The sequence below is a fragment of the Lonchura striata genome, chromosome 6, assembly GCF_050655825.1.
Source record: "Lonchura striata isolate lonStrDom1 chromosome 6, ASM5065582v1, whole genome shotgun sequence".
NCBI lineage: Eukaryota > Metazoa > Chordata > Aves > Passeriformes > Estrildidae > Lonchura > Lonchura striata.
In genome coordinates, this window is record NC_140708.1 from 37737697 (window position 1) to 37755528 (window position 17832).

Below are 17832 nucleotides of genomic sequence, written 5' to 3' on the forward strand. Positions count from 1 at the left end.
AATTTGGACAATGAGGATTAGGACACTATAAGACAATAAAAAGCAAAGAATTACGGATGTCCGGATGTTTTTGGGCATTAAGCTGCCAAAAATATGCCTTGTGAACAAAGGAATAACCCTTAAAAGCAATAGCCTATTGCATATATTCATATATCTCATACATGATGCATAAATTCCTTGCAAATTAAGATTTTTTCTGGGTTTTGGTCAACTTCTTCCCCTTAATCCTGGTGGTTCCATAAAGATGGAGAAAAGATGGAAGAATGTTTGTTTTTTCCAATAAGGAGGCTGTAACTTCAGGTTTCGTTGCTGTTATCTCTGTGTGAAGAGTTTCTTGTTTATCTTATCCCCCTTTCTTGAGCTAGTAAAAAAATATCTTACATGGCAGAGTTTCTATTTTAACATTATGTTATAACCTAAAACTATATTTAACACACTACTTTAAAAGGATTAATACAGTATTACAAAATAACCCTCCATAATACATATAGTATTCAATTTAATATTTGTGAAGAGCCAATCATAGAATGTGCATTTTTCACATTTCCTAATCCCTGCTGTCACCTAAAATCCCATCCTGGCAGTGTCCAAGGCTTGGATGGGGCGTGGAGCCACCTGGTCTGTGCAAGGTGCTGCTGCCCATGGCAGGGGCTGTAATAAATGGCCCTGGAGGTCCCTTCCAGTTCAAACTACACCGTGATTCCATGAACATTTAAAATAACTGTTTATTCTTTTCGATATTTATTCGTTGCAAATGTCACAGATGTTATTGCTCTTAGAAGGTTTATTGCAAGGTGTTTTGCTAAGAACATGAGAGTGATAAACAGCGCTGCTGCACAGTTGCCTCCTGTACAGCTCCGTGTGTGTGAACCACAGCATTTCTTCCCAATATCCATCCCTGTCCTCTGGCAGTGGGAGCCATTCCCTGTGTCCTGTCCCTCCATACCGTGTTCCCAGTCGCTCTCCAGCTCTCCTGGAGCTCCTTCTGGCCCGGGAAGGGCTCTGAGCTCTCCTTGGAGCTTCTCCTCTCCAGGTGAGCCTCCCCAGCTCTCCAGCCTGTCCCAGAGCAGAGGGCTCCATCTCCCTCATCGCCTTGGTGGCCTCCTCTGGACCAGCTCCAGAACATCAATGTTCCTCACGATGAGACAGACATTGAGGGTCTGGAGATGGGAAGGGGCTGGGAACTCCTGAGGAAGCTGAGGGGGCTCAGCCTGGAGCAAAGGGGGATCAGGGGGACCTTGTGGCTCTGCACAGCTCCTGCCAGGAGGGGACAGCCGGGGGGTTGGGCTCTGCTCCAGGAACAGGGACAGGAGCAGAGGGAACAGCCCCAGGCTGGCCAGGGGAGCTCAGGGTGGACAGCAGGAGGAATGACCTCGCAGAAGAGATTGTTGAAGGTTGGAAAGGGCGAGGAGTCTCCACCCCTGGAGGTGTCCAAGGAACCCCTGGACGTGTCACTCAGTGCTCTGGGCTGGGTGACAATTTGGTGATCAGCCACAGGCTGGGCTCGATGGGCTCGGGGGTCTGTCCCAAACTCAGTGGTCCAACTGCTCCCACAGCGTCCCACCCTTCCCAGGCTCGGGGGTCTGTCCCAAACTCAATGGTCCAACTGCTCCCACAGTTTCCCACCCTTCCCGGGCTCAGGGGTCTGTCCCAAACTCAATGGTCCAACTGCTCCCATAGTTTCCCACCCTTCCCACGCGGGTACCCCCTGCCCCGCCGGGACTACACTCCCCATGACGCCCCGCGGCGCCGCCGGAAGCGGGCGTGCGTCCGGCGCGCGTGCGCCGTGGCGGCGGCGGCGGCGGTGTGTCCGTCATGGCGGCGTCCATCTCCGGCTACACCTTCAGCTCCGTGTGCTACTGCAGCGCCAACAGCAGCGCCGACCACGTACGTGTCTCCCGCCGCCGCCGCCTCGGGCCCGCGGGGCTCCCTCACGCTGCACCGCGGCCGGCGGCTGCGCTGCGGAGCTTCCAGGCCGCGCCGCCGCCGGTGGGGCCCGGCCGCGGGTCACAGCAGGCGGGGGCGGCCCCTGACGGACACAGCGGGGCGGGATGTGGGGTCTCCGAGCGGGATGTGGGGTGTGTGAGCGGGATGTGGGGTGTGTGAGCGGGCTGTGGGGTGTGTGAGCGGGCTGTGGGGTGTGTGAGCGGGCTGTGGGGTGTTCGAGCGGGATGTGGGGTGTGTGAGCGGGCTGTGGGGTGTCCGAGCGGGATGTGGGGTGTGTGAGCGGGGTGTGGGGTGTCCGAGCGGGATGTGGGGTGTGTGAGCGGGGTGTGGGGTGTGTGAGCGGGATGTGGGGTGTGTGAGCGGGGTGTGGGGTGTTCGAGCGGGCTGTGGGGTGTGTGAGCGGGCTGTGGGGTGTGTGAGTGGGCTGTGGGGTGTTCGAGCGGGCTGTGGGGTGTTCGAGCGGGTTGTGGGGTGTGTGAGCGGGCTGTGGGGTGTTCGAGCGGGCTGTGGGGTGTGTGAGCGGGATGTGGGGCGTCCGGGCGGCTCTCCGCGGGATGTGGGGTGTCCGCCGTGCGGGATGCCGCGGATGCTCCGCGGGGTACCCGGGATATGGGCTGCCCGGTTTGCTCCTTCCCGGGTAGGATGTGGGGTGCCCGGGGTGCTTCTCCCGCAGTGTGGGGTCTCCAGGAAGCTGCTCCCGGGATGTGGGGTGTCTGGGTGGGGTGTGGGGTGTCGGAGCGGGATGTGGGATCCGCGGAACGCTGCCCCCGGGATGTGGGGTAACAGGGGTGCCCCCCTTGGGGTGTCCAGACTGTTCCCTGGCATGTGGGGTGCTCCCCGCGGGGTGTTTGGGATGTGGGGTGCCCGGAGTGCTCCCCTCGATGTGTCTGGGATCTTCCCCAGGATGTGGGGTACCAGGGGTACTCCCTGCAGGATGTCCGGGCTGTTCTCCGGGATTTGGGGTACCTGGGCGGGGTGTGGGGTGCCTGGGCGGGGTGTGGGGTGCCGGGGTGCTCCCCGCGGGGTGTCCGGGCTGTTCCCCGGGGTGTGGGGTGCCGGGGTGCTCCCGCGGGGTGGGGCTCCCGCAGGACCGGGCTGTGGGAGGGGAACGCTGCTGTAGAAGCTCCGTGAGCGCTTTTCCCGCGGGCGCGGTGCAGAGCCGGGCTGCTCCCGTGCTGCTCGGTTTTTTGTTGGCACGTTTTTAGCCTGAGCTTGCTCTTTTCCTCTGCACCTTGTGCCAAAACTTCCTGATTCCAGCTCAATCTCCTTTTTCGTTTTGGGTAGGGATGGAGAATAAATGAATGCACCTTGAAATTGCCTTACTTTAAATTGCCTTCTGGGTTTTGCAACCCCTGGCGTTGGTCAGGGTCCAGCCCAGTGTCCACACTAAACTTTGTCTGAGTCCCTGCAGGTTTGAGCTCCTCTTCCCTTGGCTTTGCTGGAGCAGAGCAGCATCGTACTCAGGCTTCCTTCTTTTCCCCTGAATCTGGGGCTGGGGCAGAGCCTTTCCTTTTGTGATGTGTTTGCCTTGTGCGGGTTTTGTGTAGAGTGTTCTTTCTGGACAGCCCATCCCTGTAGTTACAAAAGGATGCTGGCAAAGCAAAAAATCAGCTTTGGTAAAACCTCGGGGCAGTTTCTACCCAGTGCAGCTCAGATGTGTCTTTCAAACTTCATCTTTGATTCAGTTTGAAGCTAAGAAAATTATAGTAAACAACTGCATATAGTGGATTTTTTTTCTATTTTTAATCTGTTTCTTTTAAAATTGCAGGAAGGATTTCTGCTGGGAGAGGTGAGACAAGAAGAGACTTTCAGCATTAGTGATTCACAGATCAGCAACACTGAATTTCTACAAGTGATAGGTAAGTGATGTAACTTTGAGTTGTTCTGAAACAGGCACTGCTCAGGTTTCATGTTTTCAGGAGGTTTCATGGAGAATTGCTTCTCGTGTGGGAGCAACACAGGGGTGTGTCAGACTTCCAGGATCATGTTTGCCACAGTTTCTGTGTGTTTGTGCTTGTGATGTGAAGAAAAAAAGCAAATCTTTGCAAGTTACAGAGGTGTCATGTGCCTCCTTTTATGGAGGAAAGATTATTTATTGAATATATTCGTCTGTGGGGAATTTCCTGCCTGATACAGTTGCCTAAATACAGCATGTGCTCAAAATGAGATTAATTCATTGCTTGATTTGCTGGTACTGAAAGGGGCAGATTTTCACCAGCAGCTTTGGATTGATGGTTGAGAGTTGGTGATATCACAGACTGTCACAGCAGGACTGGACAAGGAATATTTGTCAATTTGTTGATAAGCACAAGTTCTGTACAGCTGATGTGTTGTGAAAACTGAGCAAAGATCCAAGCTCTTGCTGTTAAGTGTTGGTTGAAGGAGATTTTTTTAGACATGAGTGAGAAGCTGTTGCATGTTTGGTTTATAGAAAATAGGAAAGCCCTGAAAGAAACTGCCCTTTTGTTTCTAGATATATAACCAGCTGTTAAAATAGATTTAAACCTCCTTAAATACCTGGCTTTGTGACTGTGATCCCAGATAACAAAACAGGGCATGCATAAAGCTCAGTGAAAACACAAACAGCTCTGGATTGATTCTCAGATTCTCACAAAGCAGGTGATCTGTGAACATGTGCAGTGGTACCTTGTTACATCCCAGGAGATTTCCCACCTTGCAGTGGTGATGGTTTTATGCTCTGGGCTCCAGAGGGTTCAGTAGTTTCCTGTCCTGGTTATTCCTAAGAGAACATGGGTGGTAAATTGACTGGCAAGTGTCAGTTATGAGCCAAATTACAGAAGATAAAGACATAGCATTTTTTGTGTTTGCATATAATCACTATCAGGGTGTTGTTGATGGCTCTGTGTGTTCAGACAAAACTGACAGAGCCAGTCATTGTTAGGTTTTTAAATTAGAACTTACTCTTCAGTGGTCACTGATCTTGGTTATTGTTGGCAGTGATGTCACCACCTGCAGCCTTGGCCTGGTTTCCTAAACCAAGTGTTTGTGGTGTTAAAAATTGCTTTTTTTAAATCACCCCTTTGTCACATTATTAGTTGCAGTGACTTTGTGAGAATGGAAATCACCCACTCCTGAAGACCTGCTGGATAATTTTTTTTTTTTTGCCATTTTTACTTCAATATTTGTTCATCAAAGTTAACTCTTGGACTGCCAGTTCAGCTCACAAGATTGACAGTTTTGTGGCACTGTTGTCACAGATGACTTTTCACTTTCTTTTGTGTCTCCTTAGTTGTGGTGTTCAAATATATGTGTGTGTACATAGTGTGTGTACTAGTTACATATATATATATTTAAATAAGGCAGTGTGTAAACCTTAAATTTAAAATGTTGGCTGCTTCCTGGGGTCTGAGCAGGAGGATTCTTGTTTCCCGTTTCAAAACACAAAGTTTATGTGGCAACCTTATCACCCAAGAACGTTGCAGCAGTCAATGTATTTGCTGGAAGGAATTGGGCTAAGCTGGAATAATTGTACTTACAGGCTTTGTTAGCAGATTGTTTCCACAGATGCCTGCATGATGGTGTGAAAATATTAGAGTTGATACAATTTTATATCAAATAAAGGAGTCAGTAATTTTACCAGCAGCTCCTGAGGAGTTCTTGCCAGTGAGAATGTGCAGTTTGTCAGGCAGGGTGCCTGGAATGGATGCTCAGGGCCTTGTTTTGATAGACACCAAATGTGCTGAGATGTGGATGGTGCTGGCTCCTGCTCTTGGGAGCTGTGATCCATCCTGGTGCCTCGAGCAGCAGCTGGGGAATCACTGCAGGGAATCACTGAGCAAAGTTCCTGCTGAGCTCCAGTGGGGCTCTGCTGCTGGAGCTGGAAATATTTGTGCTGTGTGGTCACAGAATCCCAGAGTGGTTTGGGTTGGAAGGGACCTTAAACCCCGTCTTGTTCCATCTCCTGCCATGGGCAGGGACACCTTCCGCTACACCAGGTTGTTCCAAGCCCCTGAAAAATAAGTTATGCTTGGTGTTAGAAAGACAATGTAAAATTGGATTTTTACTCTTTTCTCACTCTCCTGTGAGATTGCCGATATGTTACAACCTTTGCTGATTAAATAAGCATCTTAGCATGTATCGCAACTTTTTAAATGAAAAAACATTGCCCTGATTTTTAATATTTTGTATAACAGAATTATAAAGTGATGCTAAATGTTTTAAAATATCTTTTAACCCCGTTTCTCATTAGCGATTCTGTTTGCCTTGCCTCTTTAAACACTACAATATATAATATTTCAGTGATTCCCTTCCCCATCCCTTTTTATTCCTTACTGCTGTAATAAACAATGCATATGGATGCGAGTAAGCTGTTGTGGAAATGTGTAGGAAAAAAGAAAACAAATCAGAAATGCCTTTGTGAGAAGTTTGTAACTATCAAATAGTATCAAAAGTGTGTATTTGAGGCTCAGATAAATCTCTGCATCTGAGCAAGTGCTTATTGAAATATTTTTCTATGTAAAAGGTGAAATTATGAAGTGAAGGCAGTTTTCTTTGTATGGTGCTGTGTCATCAAGTGTTGAGACAGCAAGGGCAGTGTGTGGTCTGACATGGAAGTTTCTTGCTCAGTAGCTCTGCTGTGGAAAGTTCATGCAAGATATGCCACTGTAATTTCTTTTTGCCTGGAGCAGTTGGACACATGTCACTTTTTTGTTTGTTTGTTTGTTGTTGCAGAAATCCATAACCATGAGCCTTGTTCAAAACTCTTTAGGTAAGCTTCTTTTGTTGTCTTGCTGTGGTGGCTGCAGAATATAAAAATAGGGAGCTCCCTGCAATATATTAGCATTTCAAATGTCCTACAATGTTGGTTTTACAGAAACACACTGGCACCAACCATGACAATCAAAGTAGGAGTTTACAGTTGTATTGTAGCTTGGAAGAGGTTTATTTCTCAATCTCTTTGGTTTTCCATCTTGTGTAGCTGCTGGAGGTAGGGCAGCAGTCAGGTGAGCTCATATCACTCTGATGATGAGGATGAATGTCAAAATCAGTTTAAATTGTTGTAGTCTGGGCCTGGTGGGTCACAGCATCCCCTGTGTGTCCCAACCCTGGTAACCTGCTGGGTTTACAAGTTGGTTTGTGCTTAGTGGTACCAACCTGCACCAACTAATTGTTGTACAGTTTTCAGCTTTCTAGTATTTTTGCCTTCTGATCTTCTGAACTCCAGAATTTAAATTAAATATGGGGCTAATATATTCTATTTAACAGCTTCCATCTATTTACATGTAGATTTTCTCCATAGTCTTCACTTGTTACAGTGTTGGCTTCTAAAGTGCTGTCTAGAATTCCTTTTGAGAAGGAATTCCCAATTAATCTCCTCTCATCTTGAGAGATTTCCAGCCAATTAAGAAGACACAGTAGCTTAGACATGATTGACACTGGTTGCATTAAAGAGAAAAGCTGCAGTCAGTCACTTGCTGGCTGATAATTACAGAGAGGGTATTCTTAAACCAGGGATTTATATGCTGCAGGCTCCACACATGGAGATAAGGCACAGTCAGAGGAAGAGTTGATTATCCACCAGGATTATAAATAAATATTGCAAACATGAATTGAAAAATTTGTGCATAGTGTCTCAAATTTGTCATTAGTTGTAGTCTGAGATTTCCCAACAACTTACACCTTGAAGCAAATGGTATTTCCACCTATATTTACCAGCCAAGCACTGAGCTCAGATTTGGTGGTTTTCTACCCCACCCCCAAAAAGTTGAAGTCACAGATCTCTAAACTTAAGTGTTTTCCTGCACTGCTTTAGGTGTTAGTGTTAGCTCTTGAAAGAGAACAAGGAGGAATCTATTTTCAAATGTTTTTCCTTTTGTCATGCACTCTGATCTACCTGAATCCTTAACCCCATTTACATAGGTAGATTTATAAATTCCTAAATATTTCATGTCCACAAAATAACATGTCAGGGTTTGGGTTCAGCTGTAGAAGCAGAACCAATTAGAAAAGACCATGATACTTTGAATTATTTCTGACTCTTTTGGCTTCAAGGATCCAGCCATGTGAGTGCAATGGCAGGATTGGATCTCAAGAAATTGATTTAGAGTTGCATTTAAAATGACCCTGCTTTCATTTCTTCTGGGCTGGTAGGCTTCTGATTATCAAAGCAGGGTTTTACAGAATGCTGGTTAAAATCAAATTGCACAGTGCATTTCTGTTGGTAAAAGTAAGGCTCTGAAATTGCTTTGTATTGTCTAGAATGCCATCTTCTTGTAGAACACTCAAAGTATAAATTATTTACTTTATGTACAATACGTGTGTATAAACTGTGTACCTACATTTCTCTCCTTTTTGTTCAAGCTTTTATGACTATGCAGGCAAAGTTAATGAGGAGAGTTTGGACAGGATTCTCAAAGACAGAAGAAAAGTAAGTTTTCTATCTTTTCCTCCTATTGTAGGCATTAGAAGGACTGGGTTTGGAAAACAAATGGAAAAAAAAAAGGTAGCTAACTAGAATAAATACTTTCCTTCACAAATTTGGTTTGTTTTGATCCAGAGCTTATCCTGTACAGTAATTACTGGATTTGTGGTGCTTAGATTAAACTGGAAGCAGTGTCTAATTTCCCTGAAGAAATGCAAAGGATTTAAAGATCTCCAAAAGGGTAGGGTTCTATGGACCATCTCAAACTCCGATCATGAGGAATTCAGTTTGTTTCGTTGTCCTAAAGCTTTTGGGTAATGGTGGTACCACAATATCAGCCCCTTTATTCTCAGAAGGTAAATCTGTGGGTTTTTCCTGATGTCCTTTGATTACAGAACGTTATTGGATGGTACAGATTTAGGAGAAACACTCAGCAGCAGATGTCATACAGAGAGCACATCATTCATAAGCAGCTGACACACATCCTTGGAGTGCCTGACCTCGTCTTCCTTCTCTTCAGCTTCATTTCCACTGCAAATAACTCAACACATGCTTTAGAATATGTGCTTTTTAGACCAAACAGAAGGTAAGCAAACTCTGTCAATGAACCAGTCCTCATTCTTTGTTCTGCTTTTTGCTGCTATTCTTTAAACTATTTAGGAGTTTGTACAATTACACTTAAAGAAAGCTTTGTGTTTGTCCAGTGATGTCTTGGGGTACTTATTAATGATGACAGGTTTGGTTTTATTTTGTTGGGGGTTTTTTGTGCAAGTAATTTACAAATTAAAATTCGGGTGACAAAAAATCTTTTCAAACTCTAAATCATCAGACAAAAAAAACCTTAATTTTTTTTTATTTTATTTTAAGAGACATCAGATGTCACTACCATGTTTCTTCTAGTGGATCTGAATATATCTCTGGTAGTTTGTACATTGTAAAGGTTCTTGGAGGTGTAGAGGTAGCTCTATATTAAGGGTTTGTGATCCTGCATTTATTTTGAACACAACTTACAATATTCAGCTACTTTTATAACAAACCTAATGCGGAAGTTTTAAAATTAGATGAGTTCTGATCATCAGAGGGATGGGATAATATCAAGGCTTTTGTAAAGAATCTTTTTCAAATGAATTAAAAAAAATCTTTCTGAACTTTTTCTGCAGGTATAATCAAAGGGTGTCACTTACTATTCCTAATCTAGGCAACACTAGTCAACAGGAATACAAAGTTTCTTCAGTGCCAAATACTTCTCAGAATTATGCCAAAGTTATTAAGGAACACGGGTAAGGACTTTTCCTTTTTAAATGAAGTAGTCATCAAGCTCTACTCTCTGTACCTCACAGAGAATTCCACAAATGTGCACGTTGAGTAGCAGAAAACCAGTTCTGGAGGAGAATGGTCAGTTCCCAGTGTGCTTTTTTCCTGGATATAACTGGATCTTTTAGAAGAGCCAAGGGAACTTGGTGAACTTTTCAGAAAAGCAGAGTTGGTGTGGCCAGTCCATGCTGGGATCCTTCTGGCTGGAAGCTTCTGACTTGATTTCCACCCACCTCCCCAAGGAATTCTGTGTGCACTTGAACTCTGCCTCAGAAGCATTGAATTCTTGATGGTTTTCTTGAGTATTTTCAATTAAATGCCATAAATTCAAAGTAGCTTTTCTGGCTGTTAACAATGAAATTATACAAGCTTAAAGATTTTGGCAGAAATTTAATCTCATTCAAATGAGACTTTATTGTTCAAGAAGGAATTTTGGTATTTAATACGCTGCTGTCCAAATTTTTGTTTATGACAGTATGGTACATTTTTAGCAAGATACTATTGCTAAAATAGCATATTTAGCAATAAGATACATTTTAAAAATACCGTGATAGACTGCTTAACAGGAATTCAAAGACAGCATGAGCTAGAAACCTGTATTGTCCTTTCTCTCTAACGATTTCTGCTTTGTTTTCATTTTTAGTACTGATTTTTTTGACAAAGATGGAGTGATGAAGGACATCAGGGCTATCTATCAGGTTTATAATGCACTTCAGGAAAAAGTACAGGTAACATCCTTTACTCTGTATTGGTCTGTATATATGTGACATCTTTTATTCATCCTTTGGTTTAAGCAGCAGTGGAGGAGATGGAGATTTTTAGAGCTCATAGGCAGTTATCATGAACTGTAGGAAAATAAGACTGACATTAAAATTAAATGCTTCCGTTTTTATTTAATGTGAGCATTTGCAGTGGCTTCTGTGAAAGTGGTTGGTACAAATAGCACAATTTTTTTTTTTTTTGGAAGTAAATGATTTAATACTTAGTGATTTATGGGAGATGTTAGTAATTTTTAAGGGTTTGCAGTGAAGAGAAGCCCTGCTGAAGGCTGTAGGGATTTGCAGAGGTATAAAAATGACTCCTGGCTCTGGGTATAGAGCATGAGCAGAGCACCATCTGTTAGTTAAAACTTGTGAACATTTTGTGTGGAGCATGAGTGAATCCTGCTCCAAAAGTGCCAAAGCATCTGAAAAAGCCTGGAGTGTCAGCTCTGCTCATTGTGAGCTTGTCAGTTCACAGCTTGTCCTGTGTGAAGAGCAGTGGAGCCCTGCTGCCCGGGGAGCTCACAGCTGCTAATTGTGCTGGAGTCACAGCTTGTTCCCAGGCTTGCCCTTACATCTGCCCTGGGGGCATTGGTGTCTCCGCTCCAGCTCAGCTCTGCTGCTTGGCTCCTGAGCAGGGAACAAAGAGAAATCCCTCCAACCATCCCCTGCACCTGCCTGCACTGGGCGAGCTGCTCTTTCTCACTGGCAGGTTGCACCTTCCAACCTCCTTTGGACAGTGGGTAAGGCAGACACTTCCAGGCAGCTTCAGGGAATAGGAACATTTCTCTTGAGAGCTGTATCCATTAGCTATTGGCATTGCTCTGTAATGCTGTCCTTGCCAGGAGCACGACTGTCCTCTGTGCTCCTGCTGTTGTTTCAATTGCTGTCTGGAAAAATGGAAATGGGCTTCTTTAGCCTGGAGAAAAGGAGCCCGAGGGGAGACATTGTTGCTCTCCTCCAAGTGACAGGAGGAGAAGAAACCACCTCAGGTTGCACCAGGGGAGGTTTAGGTTGGAGATTAGGAACAGTTTTTTCCCTGAGAGAGCTGTCAGGCATTGGTACAGGCTGTTCAGGACAGTGGTGGAATCAGCATCCCTGGGGGTGATCATGTCCAATATTTAATTTCATAAAATCACAATGCTTTGGGTGGGAAGGGACCTTAAAGCTCATCTCATTCCACCCCTGCCATGGCAGAGACACCTTCCACTGTCCCAGGCTGCTCCAAGCCTCATCCATCCTGAACATTTCCAGGGATGGGACACTAACCAACTTGGGATCTTACTACAGATCTTCTGTCATGATGCATTATTTGGAAATGCTTTTCCTATAATGGAGCAACAGCCAATAAAGAAAACAATCTTTGAGTATTTCTGCTGCAGTTAAATCCTGCTTTTAGTTTTGTGCTTCAATGGCTTCTTGTTTGGTAGTAGTTTTATTAATGTTGTCCTGAAACTATTTCCTACATTTTGGCCCAATCTTAGCATACCTTACATTTTTCTCCCAGGCAGTATGTATAGATGTAGAAAAAAGTGAACGTGTTGTTGAATCTTTTCAAGCTGATGTAAACAAGTTAAAAAGGCAAATTGCACAAAAGAAGAACGAAAAAGAACAAGAAATAAGTAAGTTGCCCTTTATTTACCTTTTTTTTTTATTCAGAAGCAGGTGCTGTGAGGGGAAAATGTTTTGTGGAATTAAAGTAATTGTTTACTCATGGGAAAAAAACATCCCAGTGGGAAGGGAAATATGATGGATTTGTGTTGAATGACACCTGAGCTGTGAAAGTGTGTGTTGCAAGTATTTCTGCTGGAATCATCCAGTGTTAGCAAGCTTAAAATATAGGAGAGACAACACTGTAAAGAAAGAATGAGCGAGTCAGTTCTGGAAATAACACAGAAAAAGATCAGTTGGAAAAAAAAATTGAAAAAAAAAAAGCTAAATACTGGAGAGATTCTTTTTGATGTAGAGAAATAAGGTTCTGTGCTCACAGGCCAGGAGCTATCCATGGTTTTATAAAGTCTTTATTCCCACTCCCATTTGCTGACTTAGTGATAAAGATGTTTAGCATGAAATACCACTTCTCAGTGTTGAAGTAAATCTTTGTAGGTGTTGTTCATCTTATTTCGTTGCTCCATAATTTCCTGAGTCAGTGAGGATTGCTGTGTGAGCACATTTGGCTGATTGCCACACTGTCCCTCCTTCCTAAAAACTGAGTGTGGCCTCAGGAGACTTTGGTTAGCAGCAGATAAGTTTTGTGAAGCACTTGGCCCCTTCCAAAGAGGCATTGCTGATCTAATTGAATTTGTGAGTGCAAGGGAAGACTGAAGATAGAGAGTGGAGCAGAGAATAGGTAAATAGGAAGCAAAATAAAAACCTAAATAATTCATAAGCAAATTACACATTTCAGTAAACACTGCCTCTTTTTAGCCATGTCTTAAAATGACAAGCAAATAATGACATTTTTTCATTTTAGCTACGAGGTGTTTTTTATTATTTCTGTATCCTGTTAGCTAAAGCAGTGTGTGACAAAAAGATGGTTTAGGTGGGTGAACACCCTGAACTCTGCAGTGACTGGTATTTTAATTTTCTCCAGGCAACAAGGTACTGTTATCACATGGGCATTTTAGTGCACAGTTTGATCTGTCAGCACAAGTTCTTCTTTTTCTGAACCTCAAAGATAAGGTGACAGAGCCAGGATTAGCCCAGGACCATTTGAAAGGTGGAAGTAAATGAGTCACTGCTGTTTCCTGCAGAAGTAGGCAGGGAGCTGCTACTATGGGGAAGCAGAGGTGGGTATTTAATGTGACTGGAGCTGATCCCAGCACAGATGGGAAAAGCTGGGGGAGGAGGAGGAAGAGCAGTCAGTGCTCAACTCTGGGTACTACCAGGGAGATGCAAATGCTGGACTGAGAATTCATGCCAGAGCAGAGAATCATGTGAGAGGGCTGAAACAAGAAAACATGCAGCTTGGAGCTCTGCAGTATTTTTAGATGTGAGTAGTTAATTACTGAATCTGGCCTTCTGTTCCCTCACTTGCTCAATGCTGGGAGAATTTCCTTGGTTTTAGTGAGGAAAAGGGAGAGTTTGATTCCAATTCTTGTGAGAGTGTTGTATGAGAGCTTGGTGTTCCTACAAACCTTGGGTTAACAGGTTATGACTTAAGTACTCCATTATGAAAGGCAGTTGAGACTTTAGGTGCCAGATCAGTGAAATAGTTCTGTAGCAGGATGTTCCAGGCTTTGGTGAGTGCTGTGCACTTCCCAGATGCCAGGAAATCTCCCACTGCAGTTCTCCTGTTGTGCCTCAGAAATGGAGAGCTGTTATGTAGCCACTTGAGGAAATGTGCTCTTTTTATTCCCAAGAGACATCTCAGTGGCTTGGTTAAAGGAACTCTCACCCTCCATGTGGGGTTTCTGCCATTGTGTCCCTCACCTTACACATCCCCAGTGTCAATTCTGGAAGGTTGTTGGTTCATAACCCCTTAGGAACCAGTCAGAAACTTCAGTCTCTGCCAGTGCTTAACAAAACTTCCTGCCAGGAAGTCTTTCCTTGTGATTACTGTGCAGTACTCAAATGTACCTTTCTACAGCAACCTCTTAGGCACATTTCAGAATAAAATGCTTTCTTCAGTTTTCCCTACTAATCCCAGTTATTCCAGCCTTTCCTCTTAGGTCATGATAATTAGATCTCTGACGAGTCCTTGTGTTTTGTAGGGTTTCTCCAGTTTTCCCTATTTTTTAGACTGTGGTGTTCATAGTTGCATATATTCTGGTTATATTGTTAAAAACTAAATTAAATGATACATACCTGTATCTCCACAGCTGAGCACACCTCATGCATATTGATTTATAGTTTACATAAATCAAGTTTCTTTTCTGCAGAAGGATGCAAGTGTTCCTCATTTTGCTGCTTTTGCAGTTCATTATTCCTGTGCACGTCTTCCTCAAATTATTTTCCAAATCAGCTCATTTAAGATGATTTTCACATTCCTGTTCTGAAACCCTGCTACACCCCAGCTGTAATTCCATCATTTAGATGTTTAATGTGAGTGCAGTTATTAAAATAATAATTTGAGGGAATAAGACAGGGTGATTTCTTTGCAGGTATTATGAGATTGTCCCCTAGCACAAGGGGCATTGAAAGAAAAAGTACAAAGTGATACTTTTAAGGTACAATATCAAATATCAATTATGGATGAGTAGTGAGTTGAGTTTTACTGAATAAGACACAGATAGAGAGGAACAGGCAGGCTGAGCCCTAACACAGGTGCTTTTTGATGTGAGAAGGAGCTGAAAAATACAGAGAAAAGATGAGATGGAAACAGCAACAGGCTGTGGAAACATCCTGTAGCTGTGTTTTTTGGGAACTTAAACTGGAGGAAATGATCTGTACAGGATGACCGTGCACATGAAAGTGTAGCATGTTTGCACTTGGATAGTTTATTTGCTTTCTGATTCATTTTGGGTTTGAAATGGGATCACTGGGATAATTAAGCTGTGCTGATCCTGATGAGGTTCAGGCTGCACTGCTAAATTTAGGGGAGTTTGTTGTGCTCAAAGAGTAGGATGTGACGGTCAGGGGTAGTGTGTTGTTGACTCTGTAAGCCTAAAATCAGAGGTATGAAAGGTGAGTAGAGCAGACTGAGAGGACAGGATCCAGTGCTGGAGCTGGAAAGCAGTGCCAGGGATGAGCATTTGATAACAAGCAGAAAGAAAGAAGAGAGGGCAGGCAAGGTGGTCGCAGCTCAGGTACGTGGAGCACTTTGCCAGAAAGCATTAAGTACCTGCTGTTCTTTGCTTTGCAGGAATGCAGCAGGCAATTTTAAGCAGGCAAATGCCAACAGATAACGTGGAGCCCATGTTTGTTCCCCGAATGTCCTACACTGGGTTTGCTGTGGAAGGCTGCACACTTGAAGATTCCGACGTCTCAGATCCTCCCCCGCCGTACTCGGATTTCAACACAAGCACTCAAGACAGTTCTGGCAGCCCCGGGCTCCTGGAGAGCAGCAGCATCTTCATGCCTCGGCCTCAGGCTGTTGGTTCTTCCAGTTATGTTTCCACAAGTGCAGGATTGAAATATTCTGGCAATGGAGCATCCATGCCATCCTCCCAAAGAGCGCTCGCTGACAATGTTGACGAATCAGAAGACAGTGATTATGAGAATTTGCTTGAACCCACAGAGTCCTCTGACAGTGAATACTCACAGACAAGGGAGTCACGACCTTCTGCACATCCCGATGGTGATTCCAGGAACACTCAAACTTCTCAGATTTGATAGGGGGGAAAACAGAAAAAAATCCACGTGACGCTGTTTTTTCATAATTGTTACCGAGAGATTTTGGGGATTTAACCCGGAGGAAATGAACTACACAGGATTACTGTGCACACGAAATGTAGAAGACTTGCACTAGATGGTTTATTCACCTTGTGATACATTTTGCAAGTTTTATAATGGAATCATTAGGATAATCAAGTTGTACTAATACTGATGAGGTTCATGGATGTACTGGTAAATTTAGGCAAAATGAAATTTATAGAGATCTTGTAGCTTTTGTTGCCATATTTTCTTTAAGACAATAAATTGGGATGTAGTAACTAAGCACAGTTAGTCTACAGATAATGTTCTCAAATCAAAACTTACCTCTTGCACTATCATGCCTTGAATTTTAATTTTTGAAAGGGAATAATAAATATATCAGCCGCCTTCCGAATAGCTTTCTATGGTAAGCCAAATTGGCCTTTGCAAGCAAAGAAATTTTGATAATTCTGAGAAGCCTGGTTGCGAAAGATGTGGTCAACCTCCTTCTGTGGGCATGCCCTCATCAGAGGAGGGGTTTGGTTCGACCTTTTTTACAAACAGAATGTGTCTCACTTCAACTGATGGTTGCCTTTTTTTCTGTAAAGGATGCTGGGGGGGGTGGGATGCCTGGTAAATCATCCAGATGAATGTCATAAATAGAATTATTCTGGTTTCACTAGGTTTACAATGACTTTACGCCACACTAGCCTCATTTATTGTCTCATGTGTTCTTTTAGCATAAATATGAAGTGCACATACAGGAGTAAATGACCGACAGAAGTAGTAAATTCCATCATCATTGGACTTTGGAGTCTGCAAATTGCAAACATCAGAGACTGCTACTTGCATTTTATTTGCATCTGAGTATTGGATTTATGCTTCTAGATGAGTTATTTTATGTGATAAATAGGGGATAGGGTAGGAGAAGATTGTTTGGAGAGTCCCCTGGGTTTATTACCTCTTTTCCTCTGGATGAAACATGTAAATGATTACTTTAATTTGAATTACAGCTCTTGACAGAAAACTGCCATTTGGGATAAATGAAGTGTGGTATATTTAGAGAATTTCATGTTTGGATGCACTTACTTTTATTTAAATACTGCTTGTATGCTAACATTGCCCAAAATATGTGAAATTGTGCCACTAAGAAGTTTGTATTATTGGACTTTATCCCTGATGTGTAAATGAGAAAATACACATTTTAAGATGAGGTTATCTGCAGCATTTATCACTTTGTGGTATCAATAGCCACTTCCTTGGTTTACACCCAGAACAGCAAAGCAGTTGCTTAAAAATTTTAAATATCTCAGATTTACCCACTGAAATTTTCATCTTCTGTGAATGAAAGTCTGTTCATTATCCTCTCCTTACTTGTACTAAATTAAGCAAAATAATAGTGGAAAAAAATGAGATGTTAAAATTGCCACTCTTCTACCGAGTTGTTCCATCTTTAAACATCAAGTTTTCTGGTTTTAACTATTTTACATTGTTCTCATTAGCCTTAACTGGATGGATTTTTGTCTTGGAGTGTTGCAATCCCTGGAACAGAGACCTTGCTGTGGAGTCACCACCTGTGAGCACCCGTGGCTCAGGTGTGGACGTGTCGATGCTGGAATCAGAACTGACAGGTTGGCAGCCACCCTCTTCATTTTTATTCTGCACAGAAACCTGCAAAATGTACATCTCTGAGAAAGCAGTTAAATGTGACAATAAAATCTTATTTAATCCTATCTTAGATTTTAATGCTTGTCAGGTGCCACGTTGGTGGAGGCGCTCACTGGGGAGCAGAAGTGCAGCTCAGGAGTGGTTTGTTCAGGCTGCTCTGCTTGGGGGACTGAGGGGATGTGGCAGAGGGAGTATTCCATGCCTGACACATATTTATACAAGATCCTTGAATTCTGGGGTTATTTAACAAAAAATGTTAAAAGTTCTGCTTGGTTTTCCATGCACCATGTAGGTGGGACAGGTGTGTCATCGTGCCCTCCAGCCAGTGCCTACCTGCAGGTATTTTCATTCACCAGAACTGCTGACTCATAAGAACAAAGAATTTGGCTTTTTTTTTTTTTTTTTAATGTAGGTAATATTCTGGGAAAAATGCACCTGCTTAGACTTTGCAATTTTCATGACAAT

The 17832-nt window shown here is 43.6% G+C and overlaps 1 protein-coding gene across 2 annotated transcripts; it reads left to right on the forward strand.

The window, feature by feature from the left end:
- The first annotated feature begins 1786 nt into the window (after window positions 1–1786).
- ABRAXAS2 (abraxas 2, BRISC complex subunit) lies at window positions 1787–17432 on the forward strand. 2 transcript variants are annotated; one of them, XM_085582941.1, is made up of 9 exons: window positions 1787–2078; window positions 3716–3806; window positions 6640–6676; window positions 8269–8335; window positions 8725–8915; window positions 9490–9609; window positions 10287–10371; window positions 11912–12026; window positions 15209–17432. In XM_085582941.1, the coding sequence occupies exons 1-9, from the start codon at window positions 2052–2054 to the stop codon at window positions 15676–15678; spliced, it is 1203 nt and encodes a 400-aa protein (XP_085439067.1). In that variant the 5' UTR covers window positions 1787–2051; the 3' UTR covers window positions 15679–17432. The 2 variants fall into 2 exon arrangements, with proteins under 2 accessions (XP_085439067.1, XP_021382034.1); XM_021526359.3 differs by having other exon boundaries at window positions 1787–1887.
- Window positions 17433–17832: the final 400 nt, after the last annotated feature.